We start from the raw sequence: 21,880 nt of genomic DNA on the forward strand, positions 1-21,880 counted from the left end.
TGGCGAAGGTTGACCTTTATCCGATCATGTGACTAGAAAACGAAAGTCAAAATGGCGGCACCCATCTGTTGACAAGCGCGCGTGTTTAGTATCAGTGAACTTTTTTTAGAGCATATACCTGTTTTTGGTCTTGACAACACGCATGAACAAGCACATATCTTAGGTATTTATCTGACTTGCATTTTTGTAAGTATGAACGGCATGAGAAGATTTTTATTACAAGTTTGTTACCTAAAAAAAATCGGGTAATCCTAGAGATTAAAAATACACCGTGCGGGATGGTGGTAGAAAACGTACAGTAAATAATGTTGAAAACTTTGATTGATTTTACCATGACGTACAAAATGTCCGTATTAATAAAACTGAATTTACTTATTCTGTTCTTGTAGCAGAATATGTCAATATTTAGTTAATTTCTGGCAAGCATAGTCATAATTGCCATGTAATGTCTTTATATATGGTTGTGCATACATTTAGTAGATACTGTATACCTATATGTACACTGTATGTATTAACACTTAGTAAATATATATACTACAAGTATATGTGAGCCCTATTTTATTGCTATGTTTTCAGAAACCACAGAAGTTAAAAAAGGATGAGTGTTCCATTCAGTATAGAGGAAATGAGAATCCCAGAGTTTCTGGCAAGGATTTCTGCAGACTTGGATCGTTGTGTAGACTTCTGGCTTAAGCATTCTCATGATGAAGAATTCGGGTTTGTAAAAATGTTGACACAATTCATATTACTGGAACATGTTGTATAGATTATATTTTTTTTCTCCACTTAGAGAATTTAAATAGTGTAATACATGTCATAATAGGACTTAAATTGATCACAATATTTCATTGAAATTTAATGAATAATTTGAAAAATCAGCTTTTTTTTCATATTTTAAGTCTAAAAGGAACTTGCTAAGAAACCTTTTTATTGGTGAAAAATATTTTTAAAAAATTACTGTGGAACAATTAAATATTTGCATAATACATAATTTTTCTAACTCCAGTCTTGAAGTAGAGCCTAATGCTACTAGTAAGTGAAATCTTCCACAAAATTAGAGGTGATTTGAAATTTGATAAAGATGATGTGATAATTAAGATATGCTTGGCATAAGATAGATCATTTTGCATTTTGCCACGAATGCAATAAAAAAAATTGCAAAAAATTTGTTGAGAACTTTAAGATTATTACTTCAAAAACAAAATTGTTTTATTATTGCTAATTTTTCTAAAAAATTGTAACAATATGACATGAATACTTAAATTATTGATATAGTGATTAATGTGACTTTTATTCACCAAAAAGTTAAGTTGATAATGTACTTGTCATCAGAATTTAGCTTTTTTTTTTTTTTAATCGTGTTTTGCTATTTAATGATTTGAGATGTTACATGTATATTGTGGAATATGAAAGTTACCATATGCAGAAATTTTTGACTTCAATATTGCACTATTCAAGCCTTCCACAATGTGGATATTAAAGTATCTTGTGTTGTATTTGTAATTTTAGTGGATTCCTTGCTTGTCTGGGGAAGGATGGGAAGATTTATGATGACCTGAAATATGGCTGGCTGCAAGGGAGACAGGTAATTGAACAGATGATAAACCATAGATTCAGTTTTAAAAAAATGAAAATCATGGTATTTTAAATAATATTTAATGCACATATGCTTGATCCTGTTATTATGAAAATAAAACTTTTTTTAGTTTCTCCATAAATAGATGAAAAATTAATATCATTCAACTTGCATGTCATTAACACCACATCAACACAATCTGTTTTTATTATAATAGTCTTTCTCAAACTTCAGGTCTGGACGTATGCTAAATTGTATAATGAAGTGGAGAGGTTCCGTAGGCCAGAACTTCTCAAGGCTGCTGTGAAAGGTAAAGACAAACATCATCACTGGTTTATTTTTACTGTTGTGCACAGTCCACCCATTTCTGCATATTTTTATTTAAAAAATCATTTGACAGTATTCCAGAATTGAGATCTCTTCTTTTATTTGTTTTAAGATTTGGTCATTGTAATGACTGTTTTTCTTTGATTATTCAATCTTTAAAAGATATAAAGACACATAATATTTTTTGTTTGTTTGTTTGTTTGTTTGTTTGTTTTTTACTTCTTTAATTCTTCAAACATTATTATTATTATTATTACTGTACTTCACAGGTGCAGATTTCATGATCAAGCACTTAAAAGAACAGTCCACAGGTAGATGTTATTTTGTAACCACTCGAGATGGAAAACCAATCAAACAGCAGAGGACTATCTTCACTGAGTGTTTCTATGTGATGGGAATGTCGGAGGTTGCCAAGGCAACCAAGCAGGAAAAATACAAGGTATCGGTACTAAGTCAGCAGAGCTATGGATACTGGTAGTTTATTTTCTCATATCTTTTTACACTTACGAAATATTCAACACATGTTCAACAGATGTGCAAGTATGCAATAGAAAATACTGGTGTTTTAATGATTTTGAATGCATATTGTTTATTGCTTAACTGAATCAAGACATATTTTCAGTTTTAGTGCATTGCTGAGAAACACAGCATGTTCACTATACCCGGTAGATACAAGTTTAACATATAAGCATCAATAAAATGTGAACATGCACTTTTCAAGTTGGGAATTTTAATCCAAAAAAGGCTTTTTTGGCAAATGTTAGTATGCTCACCAATTAATTCTTTTTCACTGCAGCAAGAAGCACTGTCTGTGATGACCAAGATCATTCACTGGGTGAGAGTTGCTGATTCTGAAATTGGAATCACAAAATTGGCTGGCGTCAAACCAACCAATAGCTTGGCAGTACCCATGATACTGCTGGGCTTAATTCATGAACTGACCAGTGGAGATGAGTCTCTTAACACAGCATATGAGGAACTAGAGAAGTGGTGTGTGCAGCAAGTGCTTTTTCATGTGCAGGTATAAAAGCAATGTACTGCCAAGGACACTATGCATTACTGTTTATAAAGATCATTTACATGTGATCTTTAAAGGGGAGGGGGGTATTCTATTTGAAAATCTGAATTTAAATTAAAAGTGACTAATAGCTGATGAATTGATGAACTTATATATGTAATTATTGGGAGATGACTTGGATTAATAAGATGGTTTATTCATCCAAGGAAAATAGAGTAGAATCTATGGATTTCTGCATTTTTTCACAAACAAAAAAAGGTTTCAGGTTTCATCAAGTAGCAGTATCAATCACATTCATGAACATGCAGTCTCACACACACACACTTACACATACACTCCCACACACACACACACTATACAAAAATGGCTTGAATTCCTTGATTCGTCAGTCTTTGTATACCAGCCACTTCTATTCATCATATTTCAGAGAGAAGGCTCAGTAATACTGGAGAATGTGTCACCAGAAGGAACAGAAATGCCAGGCAGCCAAGGAAGGTTAATGAACCCTGGTAGGTGAAGTTCTGGAGACAAAGCAGATAAAACTTGATTGTTTGATAATTTCATCTTAATGATGTCAGAGTTGATGGTTTATAGGGAGAGTTTGAAAAGAAAAAGTGAAGCTGAGGAAGATGAATTAATACTGTTAGAAGGTTTTTAATATTGCTATTGCCAGTGTAAAAAAGGGGAGATGTTTTTTGTAAATTGATTCATATTTCCCTTTTAGGCCATGCCATTGAATGTGGGTGGTTTGTGCTTCAGTATGCCATTAAAAAGGAGGACAGAAAATTGCAGGAGACAGCCATCGAGAAGTTCATCATAAACCCCTTTAACACAGGCTGGGACGTGGAACACGAGGGCTTGTTCTACTTCCTGGACGTAGATGGACTCTCGCCCACCCAGCTTGAGTGGAACATGAAGCTGTGGTGGCCCCATAATGAGGCTATGATTGCGTTTCTTATGGCCTATGACCGAACCCAAGACCAGGCTTATCTTGAGAGATTTGCTCAAGTTTATGACTACAGCATGAAACATGTAAACTGTTTTTTATTTTTTTATTTTTTTTTTACATTAATAATCAGTGTGATCAATAGAACAGTTTTCAGTTAAGCTTTTAAAATGCATTGTATAAAGAATAATTTATTCCTGTGTTTTTACATTGATGTCATTAGATATTCATACATGTAATTATGAAATTAAATGCTTGTTTTTCTAAAGTTTTCAGATGTGGAGAATGGAGAGTGGTATGGATACTTGAACCAAGAGGGCAAAGTTAACATGGACTTCAAGGGAGGCCCCTTTAAAGGTGTGTGATGTGGTGGAATATGTCACAGCTGTATGTGAACTTTAGACCCCATTCCCAGAGATTAGATCGATCCAAACTAGATCAACCTAACTCCCTGGGGGTTCACGCTAAATAGCTGTTATCCAAGCGGGCACGAAAGTTAATTACCACCTCACAGCTTGTAGTAAGAGGACGGACATTTAAGCCGGATTTTCGGACAGTAATCTAATAAGACTCCCCACGGGGATAGATCGGTCTAAAAGCTCTGGGAATACGCCCTTAAACTCTCTGTACACTTCAGTCTACCAATTTGAAACCAAGTTCTCATGCCTGATAAAAAAAAAAAAAAGTTTCATAATATTTTCATGAATTGCAATCATAAATCATATGATTGGCAGTCAAATGGACTTTTTCAAACATTATTTTTCTTTAATTATTTGATATTTAGTTCATTTGATGGTTTCTTCCTGATGTTTTCCCTCCCTTATAAACTTCAGCCCTAGTGCGAGACTCAATTCCTTCTTATCTTAGTTTTAAAATGAAACAGGTGAATCAGAATGCTCATTTTGATATACCTTAATGTCATTAGTATTTATGGAGGTAATGATCTCATGGCGTGTTTACGTTTTCCAGGATGTTTTCATGTGCCAAGATGTCTGATGATGTGCGAGCAGATGTTAACAAAGATCCGCGCCACCCTGACGTAAGATTACATCCTGGAAATTTCAGACAAAATAGCTGCACTACTTCCAAGTGATTGAGGCATGTCACTGACACTGTTATTCATGAATAATTTCCAATGTTTTCTTTGTAAGATGAAAAGAATCAAAGACAAGTTTATCAGGAAGTTACTTTCAAATTGTAATTCTGGTTTCAAGCATATTGCATATATTAATTTTAGGACTTCATTCAATGCAAAATCCTGTGATAATGTTTGAAAATAGATTACTGCAGTTGTTTAAGACCTAATTTATTAACTCAAATTGAAAATTTGATTATTTAAAATACACCTGGTGATCGACTTCGTGACTATTTTTCAAGTGCTTCTGAATGGAAGTCATTCTGACATTTTCATAAAATGTATTATCAAAGAACTTTTATCATTATACATTTGATGCAATTCAAGGTTTTTTGGACAGTACATCATAAAAATAATTTACAACAAATAAAACTTAAACTTTCTACTTGTTTATTAATGTTCAAGTAATACAAAAATAGTCCTTAATAATATTGGCAATCTTTCATGTGACTGTTTGATATGAAATTTCTTTCAAAAGAAGTTTAAGTAACAAGGTAGTTTAACTTTTGATGACATAAAAATGTTCCTTGTTAGTGAGTTAGAATTTTAACACCACTAAATTTTTTAAAAAATGATTATTTCTAAACAAAACATTCCATCCTGCTTCATTTGAAAAGTGTAAAATCTTTTCACAAAATGTATAAACTAGTGATAGAAATGAAAATACTATAACTTCAGTTTTCTTAAAGTAAACAATAGTCTGCTGCTGAACCAAAAACTGCATGGAATTAATAATGATAATCAATAATTATAATAATGATTACATTTATATAGATGTTCAATCTCATACAGCATCTATGTTAAACGTACATAGACACTTAGGGCGCATTCCCATAGATTTTAGATTGATCTATCCCCGTGGGGAGTCTCACTAGATTACTGTCAGATAATCCGGCTTAAATGTCCGTCCCGCCTACTACAAGCTGTATGGAGGTAATTAACTTTCATGCCCGCTCAGCTGACAGCTATTTAGCGTGAACCCCCAGGGAGTTAGGTCGATCTAGTTGGATCAATCTAATCTCTGGGAATAGGGTCTTACACAGGTTTGAAGATCTCGTCATAAATCTTTACAGTGATAGTAGTCCCTGGCTGTCACATTTCAGTTCAATCATATAAGCTCTCTTATCTCAAGATTTTGTTGGCATCCAATCAGCTCTATTACCTCAACTCTGATGGAATCCTTGTGTACCTGTGTACCACAAACTACTACCACTGCAAGGCATTGTGACTGTAAAGCCCCCTTTACACTGGACGGCGTCCCTTCTGCATCCAGCAGTTCAGCCCCATTTGAGAGTTAAAGAATTATAATACTTTACCTGCCGACAACTGGCCGATCATTAAGCATTCATTCTGATACCAAATCAATGCTCATGCCTCCTTATTAAGACCACAGCGATGCCAAATTTCATGGTCGCAGAAAGGACGCCGTCCAGTGTAAAGGGGGTATAAGATCTCAACCTATGCCCAATGGCACTAAAAACCATTCATTTGATCAGTAAGGCTTTGCTCATTAAGAACACACAGAGATGTCAAATGTTCCTGCAGTCTTTGAGAAAGCCCAATGCAAAGATATTATCTTTATGGCATTTACTTCACTTCAGTCTCCAACATCTTCATACAGATTCTTATGAACTCTTAATCTTGGGAACTTTAGATTTCCCAGCCGGCTCCATATTCTGCAGTACCAGGAAGACGAAAACAGCAATGACCACAAAGATAAGGACCTGCACCACCAGAGAGAGGCTGCGTTTCTTCTGTGTGGGAGCAGCACCAGAGGTGGCAGGAGGAGCCACATCAGCAGCTGGAGCTGGTGCTGACCTGAAATGGTGATAAAAAGATTTACAGACTATAACATGAACAATAATAATCTCTTCAGTGCAGGCATTCATTATTTTTTCCTATCTAAAGAAAAATGTTGCAATTTCATATAATTGTTTTAAGGGGTTTGTGGGGGAGATGAAACACTCAGCTAGAAATGCTCACTATTCACCTTGCGGTTTTCACAGCATGTGGTAATTCGATCAACTTTTAAAAGATTTAACCTGTGAGCAAGGGCTGTAAAACCTCACTTATGAACTCCATATCTTTATCATACCGCTGACCAAGGCCTTGGCAAGAGTGCTGTTAACCCTTACTGTTTAACCACAGTACAACCCAATACTAACTGGTTAATGGAACTACTTCACTGATGGTGCATGTAGTGTTACAGAGACCATACCTGTAGCCTGTGTCCCTCACTCTCTTCCGTGGCGAGGGTGGCCGTGCTTTGGCCGGGGAGTCTGTGCTTTGTTTTGCCCTTCTACGTACATCATCTGACCTCGTCCTGTAATTCCAATATCACTTTGTTAATGCACTCATCTCCTTGTTAAGCTGCTATAAAATATCTGCGAAAGTCAGATCAAACTTTTTATATGAGTGTTCTTTCAAATATGTGAATATAATAGCAAAAATAAACACCAACAAATATCACAGAAATATGACTCCTACTAAGCATAAAAATCTCACCTTATTGGTTCTGGTTCTTCTTCAGTATCTTCCTCTACAAATATAATTAATGATGAAATAATTATGTGCCTACTGACAAGTAAACCATCCAAAGATGATTCTGGAGAAAAGGGGCCCCTTAGAAACAGTCACTACAAAATCCGATTTTATATTTAGATCGAAAAAAAAAATTCCCGACTGAACAACTTTAAGAAAATTTCTCCAGCTAGTCTCTTTAGATTAATGCTCCAATGTTTTTTGTATATTTGCTCTCAGGTTAATGTACAAAATATATACAACACACACGTCTGTCTAGTACCTTGTGAGCTATCAGCACTGAATTGGTCCTCCCCGTTCCCTACTCTTTCCCCTGCAGGACCAAAGTCAAGCAGATTCTGTAGTTTTCTTTCATATACAGCTCTGGTGCTCTCTGGAATTGAAAGAGAATTGAAAGTTTATCTAGATTGTGAAACTTCTTACAAAATAGTCTGCTTACACTCAGTACTGCCCAAATTTGTCTCTTATGATTTAATACTTCATTCCTTTTCAATGGTTATATTAGCATATATTTCAAGCCAGTCAAATTTCTGTCTATCAGTTTTTTTTTTTTTTTTTTTTTTTTTTTTTTTTACATTAACTATTTATCTCTAAACCTCTAGAGAGATCTGTCAACAAAAGAAGTACTTTCAGGAGCACTACTATTTTTATGCGAAAACTACCACAGAACAACATCATTTCCACTTACACTATAGCTAATAAGTCCCCGGTCACTTTAATAGCACACGCTGTCTACATCAGACGCGCTAATGCGCACGTCCCCGACAGTGTTAATGATAGGGGGATTACGATGGACAGCGCATGTTGCTCACAGCAGTAGGCACTGCCGCCGAAGTTAAACCGGTAATTAAGTCTTTAACTTGACTAAACATGTTTTGCTTTGTAACTTGCGTCCTTCAGTCTTGCTGTTGCGGAAGGGCCGGCGGGACATATCTCCACCTTGCCGATATTTATCCCGATTCTCGACTTTAAAAGTATTATTGGTTTTGATTTTATCAAAGTCTTATTATATCAGAAAACCTGCATATTTTCATACGTTAAGAGAATTATAGAAACTGTAGAAAAAGCTACTCGTACATCAGGGATAAAAAACAACACCTTGCAGCACTATTACCTAGCTATTATTCATCACCAGAAGTTACTGTTTCACTTTTTTCTCCCAAATTACAAAGTCTGATGACAACTGAAAGCCTTTAGCCATACCTCAGGGCAGTGGGAGATAGTCTGGATTTGATTAAATGTAATAAAAGTATATTTTGAAGAATTTTCCTAGCCTTCGGCAATTTCCGCAAAGCTTCGACATGCGCGGCAATACAGAGCTGTCGATATCTCTATTTGTGAACAATAGAATTGGTGGAACAACGGTTAACGTCGTTGAGTCGTTTGCAACCTACCCGACGGGAGTTCGTGTCCCTGTCGGTATTTTTGAAGATTTTGAAATTGTCATTATTATAAATATCTATTAATATATAAAACAGTCGTGGCTAATTGTTTTTGCAACGGAAAGCACAGTAGGAAGGTTTGTTGTTATTGTTAAAGTTATTATTACTGGGGACATAAATTAGTATGCTAATCTCTTATCATGGTATAATGATTGATACGATGGGTATCAAATAGTTTTCCTTTGATATAAACAACAAAAGAGCGGCCTTCCAAATATCTTTGCTGAATGTTTATAACGTAGGTACTATTATGCGCAAAAATATTGATACATGACGCAAACGACATTTACTAATTTTGGTAATATCAATTTCAATTAAAATTAAATTTAATTGAAATTAAAATTAAAATTTGTCTAAACGTGCATATTACCATTCACTTTGTTTAAAGGGTTCGCAACACTTTACATTCTAATACATTTTGCCAATTTTCATGTTTGCTAGTTTATTTTGATTTGAGAGAAAGCGAGAGAAGACCCTCTACTAGGGCCGCAAATTAATTATGAGTATTTTTCTTCAGTGCAAGAGACTGTGTAATGAAAAATCAATCTGTAACTCTGGTATAGGGTGGCCTTGTGTGTGTAATAATATACAAGTAGGGGCAGGGGTACAGTTTTATAGTACAAATAGTCATTTTATACATCTTATTGATCTCATCGTCGGGCCATTGTTTACAATAGCGCTTTGTCGCTGTGCGTACCTTTTTGCATTTGAGTTAGGCTCAGTCAGTAACAGCTGGTGATTTTGTTTTTTTGCGTTTCATTGACAATATTTTGGCCACCTAAGTAGGGAAATGTGGCTCTTTGTTTTGAAATAACATTTCCATTGTTCCTTTGAACATGCAAAAGTCAACACACTTACGTCAACATACTTACTTTGTAATACCAACCCAGGGGAAGAAACAAAAGCCTCATAAGGTGTCGTCATTCACACTGTAAAAGGTGTTAATTTCATGCTTCTATTGTTTGCCCATGAATCATTATGACAAATTTGTAGGGTTGCCAGATCACAGGCGCTTCATTCAATTCTCTATATCTGCCCTGCAGCCTGGGATGAGTGATACTTGACTGACCTTTGTTTACATCTGGAGATTTTCTTTATAATTCGATCAGCGTGCATAAATTATGATATTTTCCATCAGGAAAAATACGTGATAATGTTACGATTCTTATTTTACGGATACATAATTACAAAAATTAATTCCTGATTTAATACCCCCTATTTCAGCGCCTATTCCTGGCTGCGTTAATTATGGGGGGTTGGAAAGTAATCCGTTAGAACGCAGGAGTGATGATTGCTACTCTTACCAACGGTGCATCACCGATCAACTAATCTCAGCCACCTGAAGCAGAATCACCAACAAAAGACAAATTGGACTACATCTGCCTTCTTGTTGAGACATCTTATGTAAAAAAGGCGATAACGGTCAAAACATACGTGCTTCGTGGTTTATTAAATGTTCATCGTATTTTTTCGCTCGTTATTCTTATGAGTTAAGCAGCTTCACCTCCGTGACACCCTTTTTATTTATTTAAACCATTGTTAGATAAACCACGGGTTTCACTCCAGATTTCACGATCGAGCAGCTGATCATGAGGAGAGTGTAGCATGCTATAGTAAACTACCCCTAATATATATACAACACCTCCAGGGTTTCACGATCGAGCAAGTGATCATGAGGAGAGAGTGTAGCAGAGAACTTCATTAATGGTCGTCATAATTGGTGGTTGCCTTGGGAAAATGAGTTACATGATTACATAATACAGATACATAATAACATAAGATTAATACTAAAATTTTCCCTGATACAAAAACCCCTATTTGAGCGCTTATTCCTGACTGCGTTAATTACGGGTGATTAGAAAGTAATCTATGAGGACGCAGGAGCGATGATCGCTACTCTTACCAACGGTAAATCACCGCTACTTCGAGCAAAATCACACACCACCAAAAGACAAATTAGACCACGTTCGTCCTCTTATTAAAACAAAGAATGTAAAAATGTGATGTCGGTCAAAGAAGAGGCCTAGACTACGTGCTTCATGGTTTATTAGATAGGCCTTTTCATTGGATTTTTTTATTTCATTATTATAGCTTCACCTCGCAAGACCCTTTTTTTATATATTTAAAACACAGCACCCACTGGTTTCGCGATCATGAAGAAAGGGAGTGTAGCAAAGAACCTCATTAATGGTCGTAATAATAGGTGGTTGCATTGTAGGCCTAACCTTGTTCATTTTAGTCGACAGACTAAGCTAGAAGAAAGAAAAGATCATTATCGCCTCTCTTTACTTAGGAACAATAAGGATGGCTAGTGGCAGCATTTATAAGTTCTTTTATTTAGAAACTTTCCGATCCTTTGTCTGGGACTGCGTCCGAGAAACGGCGATAACGACAGAGACGTCCTCGAACATTTTGGACTCAGTGCAAAAAAAAAAAAAAAAAAAAAATCCGTTAAGAAGTAGCCTTTAAATGTCCTGGCAAATAATTTTGCGATGGCTCAGAGAGTTCTAGAATGAATGACAAGCAACGACATTAGGGTTAATAATAGACTAAAAACTATCAGAATCTAGGCCTGTCTTACTTCATTTCTAAGGCCATCTTGTGATACGAGTCATGCTACACTACAAAAGAGGGGGTAGCAGTGGATGATTTAATACAGGGATACCATCGATAGTATATCAATAGAAAATCACAATCCTCAAATGTTTTTAATTCATTAAATATAAACGGTCTTTTCTCGTACAGTGGGTCTGGTATAGTTGTATTGGCCTATCAGTTGGAAAGACGTGGTTCGTCTACAATTGCAAATGGCGGAGGTGCCGTGGTAGTTATTGTCGTAAAATTAGCTGGATACGGTGCACGTGAGAAAATTATTCATTAAATTTAGTTTTCGAGCGTCAGCTTAATCTGGTAAAATGCGAGACGAAAAAAATGATAGATAGAGCCTTATAACCCACTGTAGAATGATGCCGAATAATACATCAACGACGTAGTTTATCGGCAGATAAACGTGTTTCCATTCTCGGCTGACTGAGGAAAGGTTTGAGAGAGCATTTAAAGAAGAGGCGGTCGAACCAATAGTGAGTAGGAAGTGTGCTGCAATCAAGACGAACAATACCGATCATAAGTGGACAGCTAATAACCCCTAATTAACCCCGGGTTACGCGCTGCTGTGTTCACTCCTTGCTGGGAAGGGGTAGCGGCCTCCTACTGCTGTGCGTAAACAAACATTGTCTTCTAACATGCGGCTACACGACGGTTGCATTGTATTAATAAAGTAATACCTATTCATAAGGAAGGGGGCGGATGGTAATCTTACGAGAATTAAATCAGTTATCGATCATACGCGTACCAATAGTCGTGTTTTTTTTTAGCTATACGGTACTTTGTTATGCAATAAAAATCCTTGGCTTTTTAGAACTAATTCTTAAACTATATACTTCTGTCATTTTAAAAGTCTCCAACCTTACCAACAATTGGCCCTGGTGAGTACCCAAGCTCTTTCAACTTCTCCATAAGTTCCTCGTCTGAAAGGCTGCTGATGTCCATTTTCTCCGGGGTGGCTGGCTCTGGTTCCTTGGCCTTCTTTCTGGGAGTGCCTCTGCTTTTGCGTGGACTGTCCAAGTTTTTCCTGGGAGATTTCTGGAAATTCAAAATATAAATAAAATTATATTATTTCAAAATGACCATCAATGTGAAAAATACAGGTACATTTTACCAACGGGAGTATGTTAGATTTCACCCTCTCCCCCTCCCACACACACGAGGGAGAGTCTCCATATATTTTCAAGAATGTCTTTTTCTACAATATGTCCTAAATAACAAATAGAAGTATCACTTCTGTAGTGACACTCAAATAACATCTGTAAATCTACTCCAGCAATTCAAGTTTTCAAGTTAAAAAAAAAATCCGACTTCCATTTTTTTCTTCAGAACAGTTCAGAAAGTATCAGTATAAATGCATGTACTATCAGATCTCAAGTGGATGACAAAGTGTTCTTAAAGCTTCAGCATTGTACCAAAACGGAAGACAAATCCTATTTTAACCTCACTTGAGTAATTTAGTACTTAGAACTTGGAAGTGCAGTGGTGCTTAGCCCACGACATCTAACAAAGTCTGACTCACGTCAGCACAAGTGAAAGCAACAAGATAAACCTTTTCATAAGTACAGTACAGTCCACTATCAACACAAACTGACCTGTCCAGTCCCTGTCGACCCGCCAAATCTTGAAATTCTTGGTCTTGTTTGTTTAACACCTATTTATTTGTGCAGTAAACGCTGCCCAAGCATTACTCACAATGCTGCATTCATTACCTGAAATTGTCTACCCCCAACCAGCCAATGAGAGGCCCTGTTACAAATCGGGGTAATTTTAACCAATCAAATTTTGTGGCAGCATTTGGTGCATTTTTATAAACTTCCTACAAAAACATTCACACGTGCTCTCTCATGTCTTGGGGTTGAACTTTTATTTGGCGGTTTTCAATTTGGACTAGGCAGTGTGCAAATGAAGTAGGCTTCTTCTACTATTTCTAAATGTAAACAGAGATACTTTTTGAAATAAAAATCTGACATAAGAGTAATGACTATAAATAAATGTTTTGAAATGAATGAATGTTTAATAATCCTTAATAAATTTCAGCGTCTATAGTTGTAGAAAATATGAGGTAAGGTATAGTAAAAAAAAATTAGGAGTAATAGTTATCCTGCACAATTTCTACAAATAATACTTACATGGAAACTACAAAATGTCAGAAAATTAACAGACAACATTCTTGTAACAGGAGACAGATTAAATAAATAAATAAATAAATAAATAGCATAATCCATAAACCATAATTGTCAGAGGTCCTAAATTATGGACAGCCCTACATTTTAAACAAGTACCCTGCTTTCCCAATAAAACATTTTGAGCATCCACTGTAAATGGTAACTAATACTGCAAGTTGGGTCATTACCCTCCGCCTAGAACCACGGAGACAAAGGGTGCTTTCCCAGAGATTTAGATCGATCTAAAGATTAAGTTTTAGATCGACCTAACTACCTGGGGGTTCACGCTAAATTGCAGTCAGCCGAGCGGGCACCATAGTTAATTACCCCCTTACAGCTTTTAGTAGGCAGGACAGACGCTTAAGCCGGCCAAGCTGACAGTAATCTAGTGAGACTCCCCACAGGGATAGACCGATCTAAAAATCTATGGAAATGGGGTGAAAGTCATGATCAACAGGGTGCACAATACCCATTCTACCTGTGGATGCAGTAGTCAATAAGCAACCCACCCCCTGGGTTTCTGTCAGAAGAAATATGATCACCTTACATAAATTGAGGTCATTTACAATACCCATATACAGTGACATACTGACAGGAGGATTATTTTCCTTAATCCTAAGTAACTAAATCCATTTATACATCTGAAATTCAATAGTAGACATTTCATCCTGAACACACTTCAAATCTGTATTCAGATATTGTGCTCCATATAGTTTAAGCATAAATGGGTCTCCAGTAAGTACTGTGCCATGTTACCACACCAATGATCATTAGACCGTATCAATAGAAATGCCAGTGTAACCTGACAAGCTAGCAAGGCAGGCTAGGTAACAACGTCAGGTTGTTCACCAGGATCAACTTACCTAACTTAGGATTAACTGAAGGAAATACATATAAATATAATTTTTTGTGTAAATTACAATGTAGAGATTACATACCTGAGCACATGATGTCAGGTTATAGCCTTGTAAAAAATCCCTTGAACTAATTTGAATGATATTTTTAAATCTAAAGCAGTACATAGTTTATAATCAAAACCCTGGGATCTGACTACATAGGTCACATTCACAACAGATGATCAGCTGTTTATTGGTTTGTGGCAAAGAAATTGACAGGATGTAAAGTAACATAACAGACTTTTTCGTTGCAATAGTATTGTTGAGATGCTTTCAGAAAGCATTTAACATTCATTTATTTCATTAATCTTATTTGTATAATTTTTCAAGGTTAACATGGCTTAAGTTGACTCTGGTATGAACTTGCCAACAGAGCCGAGAAGATCAGTTTAAAGTTACCATTATCAGTGACCAGTTGTTTGGGCTCCTGGTCGTGTTTACACAGCATTTACCCTCCTCTTTAAACCAGATGAGGAGTTATCTCAGGTTTCTAAAGTGCAAACACCAAGTCACTGGCAACTTCACTATCCATAAATATATACGTAAGCATAGATCACGTACACATTCCAATAAACAGATCAGTTGCCCAGTCTCTATCTGGGTTACTGGGCAAAATCTTATAATTACAGTGATGTCAGGGGTTGGAACAAATTAAACCTTCATCCTGGTAAATTGGTACACGGATTAAAACAGCTTCATTTGTCTTGTTGAGTTGTTATAATGCATTATAAACAACTGATCCTTGAAATTATCTATGATGAACTTTGTGTCTTCTTCACTCACAAGAGGGGCCTATTATGTTATATCTACCAGCATGATGACAGAGAGAATTTCCCTAAATTACTATACTCAATACAAAGTCTAACGTTCTAGTTTTCCAATATCCCAATTTCTATAACGTATTGAACTTTAGAGATGAAAAGATGCTATGTATATACAGAGACAAAGCTGCTACTTGTAAGTCAACAGTATGTCTTACTTTTTTTCATCAATGTTAAAACATCAAAGTAAAATCCATACATGCACAGTGTGCACAAACAAAGAAGAATCAATACAAAGACAACTCAAAAAGAGATGTAAAATTTTGTCACAATCAAGAAAAAGAATGCCAAGTTGACTCCAACATATTGATTGCTAATACCAATTTGCAAGTGACATTCATGGTATTATAAAAAGAAAAAGGTCAATAACCTACAAGAGGAGTTCCGCACTGGCTAAAGCCCATTTTTAATGATCACCCTACTAGGCATCATCATTTGACCTTCTCTGAAGACATTTGCTCTACTGTCTTGATAAATACCAGAAAGCCATTCTGACTGACATTTGTGTTACAAATCACCATAGCGATGGGGTGTGACTCTACAGTTGCCATGACCCCCAGTTTATAGATTTAGAAACCTATTTCAGATCTGCACTTTATTTAATTGACTGGAAATATCTAAATATGGTGTGTTTATAGTGGCTTAAAACAAACAGAAAGGACAGGTGTTCAGTATAATATTGTGTTTGTGTAAATAGTGCAGTATAATATTGTTTCAGGTGAGGCAAATGGACCATTCCAGTTTTACCAATATTTCTGACCTAGTGTCTTTTTTATCCTGTAATCATTGTTCAAGTACGTAAAGTAATCCAAATGCAGTTCTCAACAGAAAGGGGCAGGGTTCAGACATGTGTCATGTATCTGGTCCATCTTGCAACATCATGCACCGATAAAAATATATATATATTCTGATGGGTTAAGGGTGAGGGAATTTTTTTTTTTACTGTGGAGATACAAACAGTGAACTAGCTTTAAGCTTCTGGGCCATATTTTTATTTATAGATAATTATTTGTTGCTGTTGTTGTTCTTGGAATGAAACATATATAGTACTCTCTTCAGCCTTGTAGGAATTCCATTAATAAAAAAGTTTTAAAACAAAAAATGGACATGGAAAATTTTTAAAACAGAATCTTAAAACAGATTCTTAAAACAGAATTATTATCTGACTGATCGTCTTATCATTCCAGCCTCACTAGTGCTGTGACACAGGTTGAAGGGTAAAAGACACAGAGAACACAGCCAAATGCTTCAGTTCACCTGGTACATATGACCTGGCCTACATATAGTTTCATCACAGCTGATAATATAAACTGACCCCAGAGAGATGAAATATATATTGACTTAACATTGCATTTAATCAGAATGGGTACAATTTTGATGCTATGTCTGATATTTGGATTTATATCATAATAATAATAATAATAAACAGTAAAATACACAGAAAATTACAAAAGCTAAACTGAAATAGTGTGTGTGTGTGTGTGTGTGTGTGTGTGTGTGTGTACTGTAGGGCTGTATTCCCAGAGCTTTTAGATCGATCTATCCCCGCGTGGAGCCTCACTAGATTACTGTCAGATAATCGGGCTTAAATGTCTGTCCCGCCTACTACAAGCTAAAAGGGGGTAGCTATTTAGCGTGAACCCCCAGGGAGTTAGGTCGATCTAAAGTAGATCGATGTAATCTCTGGAAATGGGGTCTAAGAGAGGTACTAGTAAACAAATGACCTACCTACTGATTTCCTTAGTGTTATATGTGGTACATACATCAGTTGGTGCAAACTTGGACATAATAACGTTATTATGGGGGTCTAGGGAGCTGATGTTACAATTTTCCCTTTTACTGTTATCAGAGTTCTAAAGAAGGTGCTCTTGGCAGGTGCTCTGAGTGGGGGATAGTTCTGTCAAAAGGTTATTGTTGCAGTTTTAATAGCATCACCACAGTCAGACCAGACACCTGATCTTTCTTTTATTTCTTTGATTGTGGAAATCAATAAAAGAATACAGGACCGTGAAGAAAGGCACAAGAAGGCATTCTTTTGTATTCTAGACCCACGAGGAAGCCTATCTTGACCTAGTTTCTTATCTTTTTTCAACAGGTTGTTCTTGGCTGTGTATTGTGTACATAATATGATTCATAGCTTGTAGTAACAAATGAATTTATAATACTGTTTGTTCCTGTCTATATCATGTGTCTCACCATAATTTCCCTGCCCCTCTTTCAGCAGACAGCTCTTCAAAATATTTAAATGTTGTTCAGTGGTGTCTGATACATTTGGGCAGCTGGAAACAGACCAAAGCAAGTTTTTCTAATGATGGTGGCGTTTATCAAACCAGAATAATAAGACAATGCAACCAAACCTCTGTGAAAATAAAAAAAAATTGAAGAAGATTTGATAAATCTGGTTGATGACATTGACATCTCTATCTGGTAATGTACTGTAAAAAAATTCTCTCAACAGTTCTTTTGCTACAAAACAAATCAGACTTTGGGCAGTGGCAACCAATCATTTTTATAAATTTACAAAACTATTATATATATTATATATATCTTCTTTGACAATCTGTTTTAAAGAAAAATGACATCTAACTTCAACAAGTTTCTTTCCATTTTAATTTGATTGAAAATGTTAGCCAGATCCTTCAAACCATATAAATGGTCACTCTGCTCCTCTTAAAGACTGAAAATAATAAGTGCAACCAACCATATCCTGCCACTGCAAAGTTTTTTCCATTAAGTACGACCCACTCTTTTAATAACCAAGTTAGCTGACAAGTAAAGGTCAAAAGTTAACGTGGACACATTAGACTGTAACATGCATCCCAAAATCTGGGTCTCATTTTACAGAGAAATGTGGTTCATTTTTTTTTTCTGACAGAGAATATGCGTGGAATGCAGACATGTTATATCATTGATTGAATGGTGCATACACACTTTGTCCCTTTTCCAGTCAATTGTGCATTCAAATAAAACGGTCAACTACACCTTCTACATATAACAATCTTTATTCTATTTTTTTTTCTTTTTTTGTTTTTTTTTTTTGGGGGGGGGGAGGGGTATACATTCAAATTTTGAAAATTTTAAAAATATCAAATAAAGGAATGGCAAGATATTTTACTTTACACTGCTAAAAATATCTCGATTCATTGATAAAAATTTTGCAATACTAACATTAAGCCCAGCAAGTGATTGTAGCAATTGCCAAACTTCCCCATGGCTTTAATGGCTTTATTTTTGGAACTTTTTCATGCTATATTGCAGTCTCCACAGTCTCCATGGTCACAATGGCCCCTTATATACACCCCAAATTAAATGCTACTTTGTTCAAAAGATTGCAATTACAAGTCTATATGTGCTTTGTGATGTAGACCTGAAACTTGCACGTCTGCTGCTCAGTCCCTTTGAATTTGAATCTCCAGTCAAAATCATTACATTAGGAGTCTGTTTTTGTAAGTTTATTAAAAGAACATAGTATCTCCATCATTAATGCATTCAATGGTAAGTAGCAAGGTTTTCATTGATGAAAAGAAGAAGGGAGATTCAAATTTAAAACTATTGGTACCATCATTGAACTTATGTCTGCTTTTGGAGGTTAATGGTGCAGACAAATCACTCCATCAATTACCCATTCAAAAGTGCTCAGCAAGGTCTTCCAAAGCAGCAAATGGCAAAACCAACCTACAAATTTGTTCCTACTGGTCAATTTAATAAACTTTGGCTGTTTGTTTTGGCAGGTTAACGGAGTTGAACAAAATCCAGGCCAATAGATTTCATATGACTTGGTGCATAATAAACCATACACAAACAGTAATAATGATCTACCTCTGATATTGGATTATTCAATACCTTATTATGAAGTTTATTAATAATTAAAAGATTTACTAGTTATGCATGATGATAACTCCTTAAGCCTTTATAATAATTGAGCTACTGATGCAATAGTAAATCATTGGGGTAATGACTATATGGAAACACTATGCCTCACACTGTTACATGTACCATAATTTTTTTTTTAACTGAACAAATGTTACATATTAAACTCACAAGTTAATTAAACACTCCATTTAAGTGAACAGCTCCTCCCCAAAGCGACTACTTAACAATTAACAACAAGATGAGGGCAATTTGTAACACAAACATTCCTGACAGTTTTACCTGATAGACTGCTTATCTCAACACCAAGGCACACTTAGCTGATAAGCTAATAGTCTCATGCTCTAGCACCGACCTAGGTACAGTTACAGTATACATGTACCTCTACAAATGAAAGAACTTTTTAAAAGATTTAACAGTTTATGCTACCTTTCTATAGGTTTTACACAAATGTTATCACACATTAGGTAATATACCCTATTTTTTTAAAACCCTAATACTATCAGGATATCAATAGTTTGGTAAAGTAAGATAGAAATATATAGCAACCCGACAGGGAGAAAAAAATGACTGCTCACATTTTATCGCTTTTACACACAATTTACTCCTGGGAGAATTTTAATTGAAACAGACTAGCTGTGGTAACAATTGGATATTCTTGCCTACTGCTTACAACAATTTTCCCTTTTGCCTGAATTACCTATAGTCCGGCTCAACTCTATAATTCTGGCTATTATAAGGGTTGCAAGCAAAGTCACCCAGCATTAAATTGAAATGCAACCCATTATGTACATACTACAAAAGACTGTTGGCTTTCTCAACAGTAATGGCTTCCATTTAACCCCAGTAGAAAGTTTATGCTGGGCCGTGGCAAGAGTTATATAAACAATAAACAAAAGTTCTCCTCAAAGCAAAGAAATGAACAGCAGAAATGTCTCAAAAGGCTTTAAAAAGTCGTTTAAAACATAAACACCTTTTAATTGCCCAGAAAAATCCAGTTTATAGCCCTGTATCTTTCTTGAGGTGGAATATCTACACATGTGTTTAATATACAGATACTGAGGTGTGCTGACATGATACTAGAAATTTCTCAAAACTGAAAGCTGAAGTGCAAACGCCTTATGTCAACATGAGATCTTGACTGGAACACATGATCTACCATTTCATTACTCTGGGCCACACTTGAGGCTGACTTTACTTATAACACCTGTGATTATGTCAAAAGAAATATTTTTAAATCATTAAAACAACTTGCCCTAGTTCAAAGTAATTTTCTAATATGTCAAGAAAATACAAAATTAATTTTAAAAATGCAGTTAATTTTTAGTCCCTTGCTTAACACACATCATTTATCAAATGCTGATTTCTCTGCAACTTTTAATTCACATATATACATATGTACTATATTTTCACAACAACTAGGCATTCTTATTCCCACAAGTTTCCATGGCATCATGAGAGTGTATCAATACTAGTAAACAGCCCAGGCAACAGAGACAAGTTGGGAATGATTGACACCATACCAGTGCCCTTCTCTGCCATGTGTATTGTTCATCCAGCACCTGTTCAATCTTATCTGGACATTTCTTCTGAATAACTGCATTACTCACAGTCTATATTTGCTGTGTTCTTATTGCAATGTGCAAAGTAAACACAAGTGTTTTATATACTGCTCTACTGCCTTTTTAATGAATTAGAGTCTACACAAAGGCCACTTTCACTTTAAACTTCTCCACACTACTTAGTGTTTGATGCCAAACAGTACACATTAAAGTAATGCTAACAGGTGAAAATTCTGAAAAACAGGTGGAGATAAATGCCAACCTACAGTACAAGTAGTACGTAGTACTCTGGACATTTCCACGATATTCTGGTATCATGAGCTTTCAAGCGCGTTTTCTAACCTAATGCATCTCAAAAGTGTACATTTATTTGCAAGCTGACATATCGACTGCATCATGTGACTATAATGCTTTGTGCTGGACTGATGCATATTCAAAAACGAAAGAAGAAGTTACTTCTGCTAAAATAGGATTATTGGGATATTTTTGTTTGAAATTAATAAATTTCGAAATTAATAAATTTCGAAATTAATAAATTTCAGATAAGATTGCATATAACAAGAATCAGAACACTAGGTAAACAGGCCGTATCAAATATTTCACTTGCTGACATGTGCTCAATTTCTAAATGCAAGAAAGTACTACTCACATTGATTTTCAGTTTCTGATTGACAATTTCGAACTCCTCATCGCTGGAAAACTCGGTTAACGGCGAGTCCTGCACCGTTTTTAACAGATGCTTGCGGTACAATTCCACGTAGACATCCTTTTTAGCGTCCGGTCCAGGAAGTTCTATGTCATTCAGCTTCAATTCTTGCCTCAGTTTCTCTTTTGTTAATGAATTAGGATCCATTTTTTTCTAAATTTCCGCGCAAACTCGTCTGGAATCCACCGGTAGATTTATGTTACTCAACTACAACACGTTGTGTACACTTTACGGGCGGAATAAATTGCTAGACAGTCATTGGCTGAAT

General features: G+C 35.7%; 2 protein-coding genes across 3 annotated transcripts; one reads left to right on the top strand and one right to left on the bottom strand.

The window, feature by feature from the left end:
• The first annotated feature begins 6 nt into the window (after positions 1 to 6).
• LOC106153034 (N-acylglucosamine 2-epimerase) lies at positions 7 to 5,380 on the top strand. Of its 2 annotated transcripts, none has more exons than XM_013526812.2 (10): positions 7 to 163; positions 577 to 717; positions 1,510 to 1,585; positions 1,811 to 1,886; positions 2,173 to 2,342; positions 2,700 to 2,924; positions 3,349 to 3,430; positions 3,646 to 3,953; positions 4,137 to 4,224; positions 4,837 to 5,380. In XM_013526812.2, exons 2-10 carry the CDS (start codon positions 599 to 601, stop codon positions 4,908 to 4,910), a joined length of 1,218 nt encoding a protein of 405 aa, XP_013382266.2. In that variant the 5' UTR covers positions 7 to 163; positions 577 to 598; the 3' UTR covers positions 4,911 to 5,380. The 2 variants fall into 2 exon arrangements, with proteins under 2 accessions (XP_013382266.2, XP_013382258.2); XM_013526804.3 differs by having other exon boundaries at positions 38 to 186.
• LOC106178832 (uncharacterized) lies at positions 5,376 to 21,846 on the bottom strand. Its single transcript, XM_013562184.3, has 6 exons — positions 21,556 to 21,846; positions 12,456 to 12,627; positions 7,806 to 7,916; positions 7,508 to 7,541; positions 7,221 to 7,325; positions 5,376 to 6,820 (listed from the first exon to the last, which is right to left on the bottom strand). The coding sequence occupies exons 1-6, from the start codon at positions 21,757 to 21,759 to the stop codon at positions 6,628 to 6,630; spliced, it is 819 nt and encodes a 272-aa protein (XP_013417638.2). The 5' UTR covers positions 21,760 to 21,846; the 3' UTR covers positions 5,376 to 6,627.
• Positions 21,847 to 21,880: the final 34 nt, after the last annotated feature.

This window comes from Lingula anatina, chromosome 6 (assembly GCF_051362555.1).
Source record: "Lingula anatina isolate TDL-2025a chromosome 6, LinAna3.0, whole genome shotgun sequence".
In the NCBI taxonomy this organism is placed as follows: Eukaryota; Metazoa; Brachiopoda; class Lingulata; order Lingulida; family Lingulidae; genus Lingula; species Lingula anatina.